Genomic DNA, 15823 nt, shown 5'->3' on the forward strand with positions numbered 1-15823 from the left:
TAAAATATAATAAAAATAAAATTTAAACCAAAATAAGCACTAAAGAGACCAAATATACTTAATCTGAAACTTGAAATATTAAAACTTAAGATGGATATTGGGCATTAAGGTTAAATCTAGGGTACTTGAAGTAAAAAAAAACAGAATAAAAAAGAGAACTAAAAAAGTTATCAAACAGCCCTTAATTAATTGATACCTGTTAAGGTTACAAAACCTTGGATCTTATTTTCGCCAAGCCATAGCTCCTCCAAGTTGCTCAATGAATCAAATTCTAAGTTAAGGAAATAATACAAAAGAGAAGAGTTAATATAAAACTCTTAGGTCTGTTATTCTCGAATTGAAACTTATAAGGATCAATTCATAACTTCATATCAAAGAGTTAATAGAACATGTGTGTCTAACATTTCGACTCCTTTTCAATTGGTTGTGATGATGTGTTTGCGTGTCTCTAAGTACCTTTCATGTCTATTGATCCTTGCAACTGGTTGCGTTCAAGATCTAGATGTTTGAGAGATGAAAGCCCTTTGAGGGATGATAGGACGCTATTGTTGAAGTGATTGGCTTCCAAAATAAGAGACTCCAATTTGTTAAGCCTTGATGGTCCTTCAGAGCCTGCATGATATTTATAGCAAGTGGTTAGTGATTAATTTCAAAATCAATTACATTTCTAATCCTAAATATTCATTTTTGTCTTCAAAGAATAAGTTAATTGAAAGACAAATCTTTGATTTGAAAACCAACTACATGATTATCACTAACGTCAAAATCGTTAATTATTTGAAATATTAAGAAAATAATTATAGGTTAATCCAATGGTTTGGTATCAAACTAAATTTAACAATTATGATTCATCACCTAATTAGAGTTGTTTGAAAGTATATAGTAGAAATTATATTTTAAAGAGTATTTGTTGTTTGGAAATGTATTAAAATAATATATTTTTTATTTTTTAAATTTTATTTTTTGATATTAGCACATTAAAACAATAAAAAAAATATAATAAATAAATATATGATTGAGACCAAGTGTGTTCCGTTATTTAAAAATCAAAGACAACCACACACAAAAACAAGAGTAAAAAAGAGAAATAAAAGAGTTATCAAACGACCTTTAATTAATTGATACCTGTTAAGGTTATAAATTCTTGGATCTTATTGTAGTACAGAGATAGCACCTCCAAGTTGCTCAATGAATCAAATTCTGAGTTAAGGAAACAATACAAAAGAGAAGAGTTAATATAAAACTCTTAAGCCTGTTATTCTCGAACTGAAACTTATAGGGATCAATTCGTAACTTCATATCAAAGAATAAAACATGTATGTGTCTAACATTTCCACTCTTTTTCAATTGGTTGTGATGATATGTTTGTGTGGGTCTAAGTACCTTTCATGTTTATTGATCCTTGCAACCGATTGCCATCAAGAGATAGATATTTGAGAGATGAAAGCCCTTTGAGGGATGATAGGATGCTATTGTTGAAGTTATTGTAGCTTAAATCAAGAGACTCCAATTTGTTAAGCTTTGATAGTCCTTCAGAAACTGCATGATATTTATAGCAAGTGGTTAATGATTAATTTCAAAATCAATTACATTTCAAATCCTAAATATTCATTTTTGTCTTCAAATAATAAGTTAATTGAAAGACAAATCTTTGATTTGAAAACCAACTACATGATTATCACTAACGTCAAAATCATTAATTATTTGAAATATTGAGAAAAACATTAAAATATAATAGAAATTATACTTTAAAGTGTTTGTTGTTTTGAAATATATTAAAATAATATATAATTTTTTAAAATTTATTTTTAATATTAGCACATTAAAATAATTTAAAACAAAAAAATAAAAAACAATAGAGAAACGACGGTTCAACCGCAACACCAAATAAACTTGTAGTGTCTATTTGGCATTGAGATTTAATCTGTTTTTCATCCAAATTTAATTATTGGTTTATGCTTCAAATTAATTTTTTATATTATTTTTAAATTGTTTTGATGTGTTGATATCAAAAATAAATTTTTTTAAAAAAAAAAAATTATATATTTCAAAATAAAACAATAGCATTTACTGTACTTTCAGACTCCCAGTTAGTTAATTTATCAACAAAATGTTGTTTTTTGAGCTTTGTATCTGTGAGGCTTGGTGGAATTGGAATATGGCGAACCTCGAAAAAGAAAACGAAAGCTATAAAAGGTTGGTTGGTTTGGTAGTTAAAAAAGAATAGTTTGATTGTGGTTATTTTTAAAAAAAAAATATTAAAATAATATTTTTTAAAAATTCTTTTTAATATTAGTGTATAAAATAATTAAAAAATCATAAAAAAAATAGTTTTTTTAAAAAAAATTAATTTTAAAACATAAAATAACCGTCGCAAAGGAAGTTGATATAAATTTGTTGGAAAAAAAAGGACGAAGCTAGTCAAAACACACAAAGCATCGAATTCTACATGGCAACGAAGAAGTAGTCTATTGGGGGGACAGATTTCAACGTAACCGTGCATGTTTTGCAGTGCCCGTGATTGATTTTTATACTTTGTAGAGTTTATTTTGATTTAAAATTTATTTTTATTATATCAATCCTAAAAAATTAAGACAAGAGGTATTCACCATGAAAAAAATCAATTATAATTTATGATTTTGAAATGTATAAAAAAATTATTTTTTTTTTTTTTTTGTTTACTTCAAGATAATTTTTTTAGTATTTTTAAATTATTTTGATGTGCTGATATCAAAAATATATATTTTTAAAAAAATATTATTTTAATATATTTTTAAAAATATCATTTAAAAAAAACAGTAACTTATAAGATATCTTCTTAATCTGAGACTTAAAAGATTAAATTTAAGATGGATGTAGAGCACTAAGGTTAAATCTAGGGTACTTGAAGTGTAGCAAAATCTAGGGTCAAGATGTCCTAAATCAATGTTGATATGATTGAGAATCAAGTCGGTATTAATTTAAAAAATATATAATTGAAACCAAGTGCGTTTTGTTATTTAAAAATCAAAGACAAACACACAAAAAACAAAAAAGAGTAAAAAATAGAAATAAAAGAGTTATCAAACGACCCTTAATTAATTGATACCTGTTAAGGTTACAAAATCTTTGATCTTATTTCCAGCCAGCCATAGCTCCTCCAAGTTGTTCAATGAATCAAATTTTGAGTTAAGAAAATAATACAAAAGAGAAGAGTTAATATAAAACTCTTAGGCTGTTGTTCACAAATTGAAACTTACAAGGATTAATTCATAACTTCATATCAAAGAATTAAAAGAACATGTGTGTGTCTAACATTTCGTGTATTTTTTAATTGGTTGTTATGATGTGTTTGTGTGTTTGAAGTACCTTTCATGTTTATTGATCCTTGCAACTGGTTATCATTAAGAAATAGATCTTTGAGAGATGAAAGCTCTTTAAGGGATGATAGGATGCTATTATTGAAGTTATTGATACCCAAGTAAAGAACCTCCAATTTGGCAAGTCTTGATAGCCTTTCGAAACCTGCGTGCATGCAAGATTTCTAGCTAGTTGTTAGGGTATAAAGCCAAAGAAATTATTTGATTAATTAAAAGAATAAGTCAGTTTATAGATGTTTATTTTCGTGCTAAAATTACGAAAGATGAAGTCTTTAATGAAGAGACAAACCTTCATTCGCAACACAGCCAGCTATGCCATTTCCACCCAAGTCAAGAACATTGAGTTCTTGAAAGGGAAGAAATATAGATGCATTTAGGTACCATCCTCCCATTGAAGCATCTGAGTACCATCCTGCCATTGAAATTGGGTACCAATCTTCCAATGACCAAGATATTGAGTTTGAAAGATGAATTTCGACGACTCGTCTTGTAGTGGAATTGCTGCAGGTAACTCCATACCAGCTGCAACAGAGGGCATCTTCTCCCCAAGGGTATGACGTAAGATTAAAGGAAGTTTTGATTTGCAAAAGAGCAATTCGTTCTTCCTCCAAACACCCTTGCGATAGAAGCATGGCATTAATCATCATTATCACAGCCACTGCTGGCAGAGAGAACCTGTTGAATCCCATTTGTACCCCTCTGTTTCTGCTTGAAATTAATGTATCAAATACTTGTTAGGAGCCAAAGGCTCTTTATAGGGGAGAGCACCAGCCACCATGCATTGCCGTCCGCGTGTTCATTGAACGGCGGCCCCATCTTTGATCAAGTGGATCTTTTGTGGAAGGTGACTCAGTCCATCAATTTCCATGAAGTTTCAGTTTTTGTTTTTTGTTTTAGAACAATGTAAAATTATTACTCTTAAATAAAACTCGTTTAACCTTAAGTTTCATTTCTAAACCACTGTGAAGACAAGAAAGAAAGTATTTTGATCTTTTCCACTACGTACACTCATCACAGGCAGTCATCAAACTAACGATGGCCATTATATAGAATTTTTCTTTTCTTTGTTTCTTTGCTGGTCCGGCAAATCTTCACTTGTAAAGTTAAATTTGGTAAAAATTTCTTTGATTTTTTTCTATTTTTTAATTAAAATAATGTTTTTGATGTTTTTTTTTTAAAAAATATTTGAATTAATTCTCCTACTTACCCTGAATCTAAACCTTGCTCCATATTAACTCTCATAATGTATTTAATAACTCTCATCATATTTAAAAACTTAAAATATTAAATGAGATTATATGAATAGTTTTATGTTAAATCTATAACATTATATATTATTTAAGAAATTATCTGAGGTTTAACTGTCATTTTGTTATTACTAATGTCAAAACAATAAAAAAAAATTAATATATTTCTAAACAAAAAATATTTTAAAATACAAACTATACCACACTCTTAGTTATATAAAAAATTAACCCATAACATAGCATGCCATAATTAATCTTCGTTGCATAAAAGAATTTAAAATTTTAGACTTTGACTTGGAGTCAACTGACAAAATGAAACCAAGGTTTGATCTTGTTTATTTTTTGAACGGCTGTGAAGACATTAAATATTTTAATTCTTTTAAAATTTTCCACGTGTCATTACTGCTGTCTACATCTATCAGTCGTGGTGTCTTGGAAGTTGAATTGCAACATCATGTCTAATCAAATCAAAGTTGTTAATTTCATTCTGTTTAGTCTGCGATGACCGAAACATTAAATATCATTTTAAAAATTAGAATAAATTTCATCTCATTTTAAATCTCGATTTGTTTCAGATTTTTTGGCTAAATTTCATTCGGAACGTTCCGGTTTCATTCCACATGTTCCGTTCCGCTCTTGAAAAGTCATTGAATCAAATTAAACCTTGTTCAATTTAATTAATTAAACCACCCAATTATAAAAAGCTCTTTTTTATTACTATTTTCAATAACAATGATATTAATTTTTTAAAATTAGATTTATCACTAATATATATGGTTTATATTCATGTTGTTTTTTTTCATGTTTATACTTTGTAGGAATTTGAGCAAAATAAAGGATGCTTTAGATTCCATTAGATTTGATAACATTGACCTAACTTTATATTTAAAATATTTTTATTAAAACATTTTACTTTCATAATATTTTGATATTTTGTTTAAGTTGAATTACTTTAAGTTAAAGATCTATTTAATCTTGACTATTTAAAAATATTTTAAATTTTAAAATTATATTTGTTTGGCATTGTGTTTGTATTGTATAATTTATAATTAATTTATCTTGAATTTGAATTATGTTTGTTGAATATATATATATATAATACAATCTTGAAACGGTACGGCCGAAACTCTTCAAAATTAAAATATTTCATTTTAATTAAAACAACAAAATATTTATCGAAACAAAATTTACAAGCTTGCATCAAATGACATAATTTTCCACGTACCGTGTAGAGTCTTTTTTCTTTGGCTTATTGGTCTCTTAATTCTTCGCTAGTGTTGGCATTTGCATCTATTGACATTAATAATTTATAGTGACACCAAGAGGTTGACTATATCCCATTTGTCTTAACATTTTAAAAATATTTTTTAAAAAATTAATTTTTACTTAATTATTTTTATTTTAAATACTATTTTAATAATTTTATAATATTTTTTTACAAAACTACTATTTTAATATTAAAAATAATTTTATTTTATTGCCGGTGCTCCCTTGTGTTCGATAACTTAATTGAAAATCAATAAATAAAAATGCATCATCGTGTTTGTGCTTTGTCTTCCGTCCAATAAAATGTATACTTCGCTGGTCGAGCAAGAAGCTATGGCGCAGTTTGGAAGTCTTCGTCGCATAAAAGACATTGACTTGGAGTCAACTGAGAAAATGGGCAACCTTTGGCTCTCTAGAAATAAATTTAAATTAATCCTCCGCCTTGCTAACGGCAACATCACATCAAATGGCATGATTTTCCACGAACAGTAGAGTCTTCTTTCTTTGGCGTATTGTCGAAACCTGGTAGTGACAGCAATAATAGACATCAAGAACAGTGACAGCAAGAGGTCCATTCATCCAATGTAACACGTTTGAGTGTCCCCTTTATTAAAAAATAATATAAATCATATCTTGGAATCTCACCTAATAGCTTAAGCTATTGGGTTGAGATATTTCTTTGACATGGTATCAGAGCTTTAATGACCTAGTGGTCACGAGTTTGAATCTCACCATCCCCATTTATTTGATAAAATTAAACACAAGGTAATGTGGGCCTGTGCAAGTTTCAAGCCCAAAGGGCTCTCACTTGAAGGGGTGTGTTAGAGAATAATATAAATCATATCCTGGGACCTCACCTAATAGCTTAAGCTATTGGGTTGAGACGGTTCTTTGACACCCTTTCTACCTATCACGTTGCTTCCACTCTTCCCTTCGCCTTTGTTTATTTCGTGGTACATTTTCATGAAAAAAACCGGGTTTTTTATTTATAGTTGATTTTTAAAATATTTATTATTTAAAAATATATTCAAAAAATATCATTTTTATTTTTTAAAATTTTATTTTAACATCAAAAAATCTAAATACACAAAAAAAAATCAATTTAAAACCAAAAAAATAAAAAAAATATTTTTTTTTAAATGTTAAAATAAACGGTTTGAAGTAAATAATATTCAGAGTTTTGTATAAAAAATTAATTATATAATAGAAAAAACAACATTCATTCTATTTTCCCCCTAAACTATTATATTCATGGTAAAAGAATCATCAAATTTATGACAATAATTTGGGATTTGGCTTGACCCGTGATACTGAGGCTGCTATCTTATCATTTATTTATGTAAAATAGAATGGGTTAAATTTAATGTTTATAATCATGTGAAATTGCATCAATAAAATAAGATTAATTTTTAATCATCAAGTAGAGGATAATAGGATATTTTTAATCAACAATAATAATAAAAAATACAAAAATAAACTGCTTAAAAAGTTGGGAATAGTAGTTCTCTGTCCTCTAGCAGCCTCAATCTTTTTAGTTTCAGAGAAAGATATGTAGTTAATTACATATATAAGTTGTTGGGTTTTTTTTTTTTTTTTTTGGCTTTGAAGCCCCTCGTAAGTGAGTCGTAGGTAATAAAAAAAAAACAATAATCTTAAAAGGGAGTTTTTTTAAATAAAATAGCAGCTGGATAAAAAAAATTTTATTTATAAATTAGTATATTTAAAAACAAAGACATAGTTTAAATAATAGCGCTATTTTCAATAACATAATATAATTAGTTGTGTTATTTTCAATACCACAGCCTGATCAGATTTAAAAGGCTGTGGTACGGACAATAGTGTAATCCCAAGAAATATATAAAAAAATAAATTAAATTAAAGGTGTTTTATTTGTGACAAATCTTGATATAAATAAATATTTTTAAGCGTTGAACTAATTCTAGCAACGCAATCCTTTAAATTGTACCAGGGTGCACAAATAAAAGTAGTATAACGTGTTAAATTCTTATTGATCACGCTGTACTAGTAGCATAACCGTGCTATTTTCTCAAAAGAAAAAAAAAAAAATCTGTGACTTTTATTTTTAAAAAAGAAAAGGTTATGTTGTTTATACTCTTCACTTCACCTTAAAAATACCGATGAATGCCTTTACACGACTCTCAAATATATGTATTGGTAGATTAAACAAATTCAAAACTAAAACACCCTTCCATGAAGGATATCTAATGAATTAAGATGTGATTTGATATTGTAGTAATAATTTTTATTTAGAAATATATTAAAATAATATATTTTTTTATTTTTTAAAATTTATTTTTTATATTAACACATTAAAATAATTTAAAAATATCAACAAATTAATTTAAAAACAAAGAAAAAAAATTTATTTAAAAAAAAAACACTTTTAAAACATAAGAATTAACGGACACCAAGTATAAAAATAAATAAAAACTAGTTATGTAGTTATAATAACTAGAAATTTTAATTAGGATTCAAAGTTCTATATAAAAAACTGATTATATAATAATAATAAAAATAACATTCATTTTATACATCCTATATCAAATATATGTAGCTTAATATTTGAATTCAAAATTCTCCTAAGCTTAATTTTTTTTTTCCAAACTATTATATTCATGATAAAAGGGTCATCAATAATAGGATAATAATTTAGGATTAGGCCTGACGTGTGAGATCCAGTCCTCATTTTATAAATATAGACATTAGATCTAGAAAGTTGGTTATGAAAAATTGAAAATTGACCCATTTATTAGTCATGTTCCAAAATAAATTCGTTGTCTACCACAAACATTCAATGAATCTTGATGAGATTGTATTGGTCTAGTTCAACTCACGTTCACATCAAGAAAAATATTCATACATTAAACTCATGTTAAAAAAATCAGATTTACAAAATCTCTAATATAAAACATTATTCATCATAAATAAAATACATGTAAATCACACAAAAGTATTGTGCAAATACGCATTGTGCAATCTAAAAAAAAACTTAAAACATGAAAATTACACGAATAAGCATTTAAATAAATAAACAAGAGAAAATGATATATTTACCCTTGGAGGAACGCAAGAAAAACACCAAAAATAACAGCATTGCGTGGTGCGCACATGGTGGAACAGGACAGGCTGAAAAACAATAGGACAAGGAAAGTTGTATGGTAATGGTATCATAGTTGGCCTTCAAATTGGCAGAAAAAGTAAATAAGAGTTTAGGAAGATTTGATGTTTAGGATTGATTTTTCATTTTTTGATCGAATTTTGGCACCTTTAAGCAAACAATTTGGTATGTTGAGTTGTGCATGTTGTGTTTTATGTGGTCAAAAGATTAGTTTAAAAATGATTTGTTCGGCCTAAAAAACCAAAAGCAAGTTCCTGCTCAGTTGGCCCGGACACAAGGACAAAGCGTCGCGTGGCTCAACGGATGACATGTCATTCATTTATGGGTCTGGCCTCTAAGCCTGCGTGACTAGATTACTATTTTAGGGTTAAGCATTGGGCGTAGCTTTTTTATGTATTTTTTTTTTTTGCACTTAAAAAGGTAAAATTATTGTGTTGATTCACTTGTTCTTCATTTTTGGCATGGTTATTGAATAACATTATAAATTTTTATTTGAATTTTAACATTCTATTTTTAAATTATTATGTATCTAATATGAAAATAAGAATAAGAATAATAATAAATTGTTCATGAAATTTCTTTTATTTTATTTTTAATTTTTAAATAGATTTTAAACTTGATTTTAACTCATTCATAATTTTTTAAGCTTTCGATCATATATAAAATATAAACATATTTTTTTTAATAATTTTTTAACTTGTTTTAACAATCACATTTTTTTTTTTAACTTTCAATTTAAAACCTGGTATTCACTGAGATAAATAATAGAGACTTTCTCGTTATGGGATCTGTAGCTATGTGATCCTGTTGCAGTCTTATTCATTCATGGGTTTTGTTGTTTGATACCAGGTTTGAAAATGCTCTTCTTGAAGGAATGTAATTTATTGATTGGAAAATTATTTTCTTATAGTATGACCTACTATGTCAAAGCAAAATTTGAGGCATGGAAACGTGTAGGGCTCTACAGTTGTTAAGGAACTCATACGGGGAGATGATCCTGGCTATTATTTGATTGACCCTTTTCCCGATCATGATATGGCTTAATTATTTGTTATCTTTGCCTGCTGAAGCGTGAATTGAAATTGAAATGTACATATTCTTTGTTAATTGGTTCCACATGAGCAGCTTTTTAATGTTTACGTTGAGTTCATGTTCTGAAAGATTTATGGCAACGTAATTTAGAATAACATATATTTCTTGAGATTACAAAACAGTTCAAATCACGAATGGAATTGATTTGCTAGAGAACTTGATTGGTTAAGGTGAATTGGATATTTAGACGGTGCATGATGAGCGTTTCAGATGAACTTTCTCTCAAGAATCTAGAATACGTTTCATTCATAAGAACGATGAATAATCAACCAAGACAAGTTCTACTGAATGTTTGATCCTACAACAACGAAGTTGTTGAAGAGGGATTTTAGACCCCTACGTACATGCAACTGTATAATTTGTCAAGACTCTCGAACATAAAAAATTCTACCAGCTGGTTTACCAGGAAAGATGAATCCACAAGGCTTTTTCCAAGAAACTGCGGATGTTTCTCACCTGCAGATATTATGAAAGAGAAGAAGAAAGAGGCATAAAATAAATGTTTGAAGTGAATTTTTTTATCATTTGAAGAGTGTGTAGCGCGGTAGTGAACATATAGATGGAGGGTGGCATTTATAAATCAAGCTAAACAACTGTTTCGTTGAGCTAATTATCAGTGTAAGGCCATGTAAGGAAATTATGAGGACATTCTGAGAAAGGTTAGGATATCAGACTCTAGAGCAAAGCTTTCTTATCGATCAAAATAATTTACGTGACCAACGAGTGCCATTACGTGACTCTCAAATATATTAAAGCAAAAAAAATGTGCTTCTACTCTTCTCTTCGTATTTAGAATACCAACGAGTGCCATTACGTGACTCTCAAATATATTAAAGCAGATTAATTAGTCACTTCGAAGGTGATTCTACCTATAGAATTATGGTTAATGTAGGATGGAAAAATATCATTCAACATAAATAAAATATATGTAAATCACACAACTATTGTGCAAATACATAAATTACATTGTGCAATCCAAAAAAAAAAACACTTCAAACATGAAAACTACATTAATAAATATTTAAATAATTAAACGAGAAAAAATAACATTTTTTTATACTCCGATGAACGCGGAAAAAACACCGGAAACAGCTGCAGTGCGTGGTGTGCAGATACTGGAGCGGGACAGGCTGAAAAAACAATGGAGGAGCATGACATGCACGCGGAAATGAATTATTTTAAAAAGAGAACCCTACATAAATAGTTAAATGTTATAACTATTTGTAAATATTTTATACGGCTTTGTGTTTGTGTTGGATTGTTACTTCCATGAAGTTTTTTGGAGTAATTTTTCAGCAGGCAATGATTGATTGCATTAATTGTTTTTGCAGTGGGAGATATTTTCAGCGTAAAGACCATTTCATTGACTCATTGGTTTTTTCCAAGAAATTGTGGATGTTTCTCACCTGCAAATATTATGAAAAAGAAGAAGAATGCACCTGTAAAAATAAACGGACACTAAGTATAAAAATAGATAAAAACTAGTTATTTAGTTAAAATAATTAGAAATTTTGATTAGTATTCAAAATTTTATATGAAGGTCCGCATATGTAATAAAAAAACATTTAAACGATCAAATATAAATAGCTTGGTGTTTGAATTCAAAGTACTCCTAAGCTTAACCCCCCCCCCCCCAAACTATTATATTCACGATAACAAGGTCTTCACATCTTAGGTAGGGAATTTATTTTGATACAAAAATAATTTTTAAAAAATAAAAAATATTATTTTAATATTAAAAATAATTTTATTTTATTATCGGTGCTCCCTTGTGTTCGATAACTTCATTGAAAATCAAGAAATAAAAATGCATCATCGTGTTTGTGCTTTGTCTTCCGTCCAATAAAATGTATACATTCGCTGGTTGAGCAAGAAGCTATGGCGCAGTTTGGAAGTCTTCGTCGCATAAAAGACATTGACTTGGAGTCAACTGAGAAAATGAGCAACCTTTGGCTCTCTAGAAATAAATTTAAATTAATCCTCCGCCTTGCTAACGGCAACATCACATCAAACGGCAAGATTTTCCACGTACAGTAGTCTTCTTTCTTTGGCGTGTTGTCGAAACCTGGTAGTGACAGTAGGGGTGTTCAAAAAAACTGACCAACCGATTAAACCGAAAAAACCGAGAAAAAATTAACCAAAAAAACCGAACCGATAAATAAAACCGAACAAACCGATTAAAAAATAAAAAAACCCACCCGGTCCGGTTCGGTTCTGGTTTAAAATAGCTTAAACCGATTAAACCGACCCAAACCGAACCGGTTAAAAAAAAGTATAAAAAAACAACCCCTAACCCTAAATCACTTTTCACCTTTTCAGTTTCAGCCGTCTCCTCACCCCCCCCTCCTTTCCCAGCCTTCACTTAGCTTCCATTTTCCTTTCCCCCTTCTCAACCACCCCACCCCACCCCCCTCACCTTCTTCTTCCTGGATATCTAGAACAATCCTGTTTTTCTATTACCATAGAACTGCTTTGATAGGATTGGAGACCAACCCACCAAGCTTTAAGAAATACATCTAAGAAATAGATCCAGGCAACTAGAGCTCATATTCATAACAGTTGACCCTACACGAGGAAGGTTTTGTCAGTAGATTTTATTACACTCTCCAGAGCTACCCTGTCTCATGATTCAAAGTTTCAAACTCCTTCTCTTGGTGTCAGCATTCTTTGCTTGCCACTGCCTTCTCTACCTTGTCTCGGCATCATATCGTAGTCACCCACAAAAACTCCAATACCTAACATCTAACACATCTATCTTCTTCTCTTTATCTCTCTCAAAGCAGTTCTCAAGGGGAAGCGAGTGAACAATGGTTATCGCTGTTACCAGAAAACAATCCGGTTTTTCTGGGTTTTTTTTGCTAAAAAACCGACCCGAACCGAACAAAACCGGTTCGGTTTGAACCGGTTCTCGGTTCGGTCCGGGTTGTTAATATAAAGAATATTATTTTTCGGTTTGCTTGTAATTTTAGGTGAAAACCGGACCGAACCAGACCGTGAACACCCCTAAGTGACAGCAATAGACATCAAGAACAGTGACAGTAAGAGGTCCATTAATCCAATGGCAACACGTTTGAGTGTCCCCTTTCTACCTATCACGTTGCTTCCACTCTTCCCTTCGCCTTTGTTTATTTCGTGGTACATTCTCATGAAAAAAACCGGGTTTTTATTTTCGATTGATTTTTAAAATATTTATTATTTAAAAATATATTAAAAGAATATTATTTTTATTTTTAAAATTTTTATTTTAACATAAAAAAAATCTAAATACACAAAAAAAATCAATTTAAAACCAAAAAAATAAAAAAATTATTTTCAAATTTTTTTTTAAAATGTTAAAATAAACAGGCACCAAATATAAAAATATATAAAAACTAGTTATGTAGTTGAAGTAAATAGAAATCCTAATTAATATTTAGAGTTTTATATAAAAAATTGATTATATAATAGAAAAAACAACATTTATTCTATTTTCTCCCTAAACTATTAATTAAAGAGAAATATGATTGTTTTTAATTTGATTAGAGAGAAAGTAAATAAGATTAAAGAGAACTAGTTTTATTTAATTATCGGTGCTCCCTTGTGTTTGATAACTTAATTGAAAATCAATAAATAAAAATGCATCATCGTGTTTGTGCTTTGTCTTGCGTCCAATAAAATGTATACATTCGTTGGTTGAGCAAGAAGCTATTGCCCAGTTTGGAAGTCTTCGTCGCATAAAAAATAAAAAATATTATTTTAATATAAAAATAATTTTATTTTATTATCGGTGCTCCCTTGCGTTCGATAGCTTCATTGAAAATCAATAAATAAAAATGCATCATCGTGTTTGTGCTTTGTCTTCCGTCCAATAAAATATATACATTCGCTGGTTGAGCAAGAAGCTATGATCCAGTTTGGAAGTCTTCGTCGCATAAACATTGACTTGGAGTCAACTGAGAAAATGAGCAACCTTTGGCTCTCTAGAAATAAATTTAAATTAATCCTCCGCCTTGCTAACGGCAACATCACATCAAATGGCAAGATTTTCCACGTACAGTGTCGAAACCTGGTAGTGACAGCAATAGACATCAAGAACAGTGACAGCAAGAGGTCCGTTAATCCAATGGTAACACGTTTGAGTGTCCCCTTTCTACCTATCACGTTGCTTCCACTCTTCCCTTCGCCTTTGTTTATTTCGTGGTACATTTTCATGAAAAAAACCAGGTTTTTATTTACGATTTTTAAAATATTTATTATTTAAAAATATATTAAAAAAATATCATTTTTATTTTTTAAAATTTTATTTTAACATCACAAAAATCTAAATACACAAAAAAATCAATTTAAAACCAAAAAAAATAAAAAATTTATTGTCAATTTTTTTTAAAAAATGTAAAAATAAATAGGCATCAGGTATAAAAATATATAAAAACTAGTCATCTAATTGAGGTAAATAGAATATTCAGAGTTTTGTATAAAGAGTTGATTATATAATAGAAAAAACAACATTCATTCTATTTTCCCCCTAAACTATTATATTCATATTTATGGTAAAAGGATCATCAAATTTATGACAATAATTTGGGATTTGGCTAAATCTGACATTTATATTTATATTTAAATAAAACAATGTGTTTAGAAAAAAGAAAAAAAAAACCTGTATCAATTATGTAGCATCCAGTCTCATTATGTTCGCAATGAGGGGCTAATCTTATGTATATGGAACCCATAAATTATAATATAAAGATTTACGATATTGAGAGTTCGTATAAGAAATTTCAAATTCAAATTTGCGATTTTTTTTAATGTTGAAACTCTATTTTTAGTATACATTATAGCACTTCATCACATGTTTTTGAGACTTTAATCTCGTTTATACAAACAACTAGGTAGTAGTGTACCTGTGCTATGTTACATGTACAATTCCAAGTTAATTTCTAATAAAAAAATAGATATTGGTATTATTTGTTAAAAAAATATATTAATAATAAAAAGAGAATTTATACTAACAATTATATTCTCTCTATAAAATTTAAATTATTAAGAAAACCGATTTCTTTTCATATAATGAAAAGAATTCAAATAACACTCCACTCACGAATCAAATATCTTTTAATTTTTTATTTTATTCTTAGTTAGTATTAATAATTTTTTTTAATTTATTGATTTATATAATTTTCAATTTATTTTATTAAATGTACAGATTAACTTTTTAATTCTCAATTAATTTTTTTTCATGATATCAAAAAATATGTTCACAATACCTGCACATTCTTTTTTAACGATAAAAATTAAATTCAAATCATATCCCAACATAGAGTAATTGGCTAATAACTTCAAATATTTGATCCTATTCTAAAGATATAATTCTACATAAAAATTTTGTAAATGACAAAACATTTTCAAAATAATTTTAAGATGTAAGAAAAAAATCACTTTAATATTTTCTAGTTACACTATATCACATTTTTACTATATTTAAAAATTAACATTTAAGCACCCTTTCGTTATTTGACTTTAAAGCTGAAAGAAAACAAGTTATAAGTGAAAAAAAAAAAAACATTTACATGCATTAATCATCTTACAACTTTAACAATTGAATTTGAATGCTAATTTGTTGATTGAGTTCCTTAGCTACAAGAAAGATGGATTTCCATTAGTTTAATTAATTCTTGAATTATATGTAAAGTGAATTTAATTAGCGATGTGAAGTGTCCCCGAACATGATTACGGTGTAAATG

The 15823-nt window shown here is 28.6% G+C and overlaps 1 protein-coding gene and 1 long non-coding RNA gene across 2 annotated transcripts; both read right to left on the reverse strand.

The window, feature by feature from the left end:
* Positions 1-1088: 1088 nt before the first annotated feature.
* Positions 1089-1689, reverse strand: LOC140954959 (uncharacterized). Its single transcript, XR_012168638.1, has 2 exons — positions 1384-1689; positions 1089-1200 (listed from the first exon to the last, which is right to left on the reverse strand). It is a non-coding gene; the product is annotated as an uncharacterized lncRNA (long non-coding RNA).
* Positions 1690-3209: 1520 nt separating this feature from the next.
* LOC140954954 (receptor-like protein 9a) lies at positions 3210-4048 on the reverse strand. The gene is made up of 3 exons (XM_073406176.1): positions 3649-4048; positions 3349-3504; positions 3210-3214 (listed from the first exon to the last, which is right to left on the reverse strand). The coding sequence occupies exons 1-3, from the start codon at positions 4046-4048 to the stop codon at positions 3210-3212; spliced, it is 561 nt and encodes a 186-aa protein (XP_073262277.1).
* Between the last annotated feature and the right edge of the window lie 11775 nt (positions 4049-15823).

This window comes from Populus alba, chromosome 18 (assembly GCF_005239225.2).
Source record: "Populus alba chromosome 18, ASM523922v2, whole genome shotgun sequence".
In the NCBI taxonomy this organism is placed as follows: Eukaryota; Viridiplantae; Streptophyta; class Magnoliopsida; order Malpighiales; family Salicaceae; genus Populus; species Populus alba.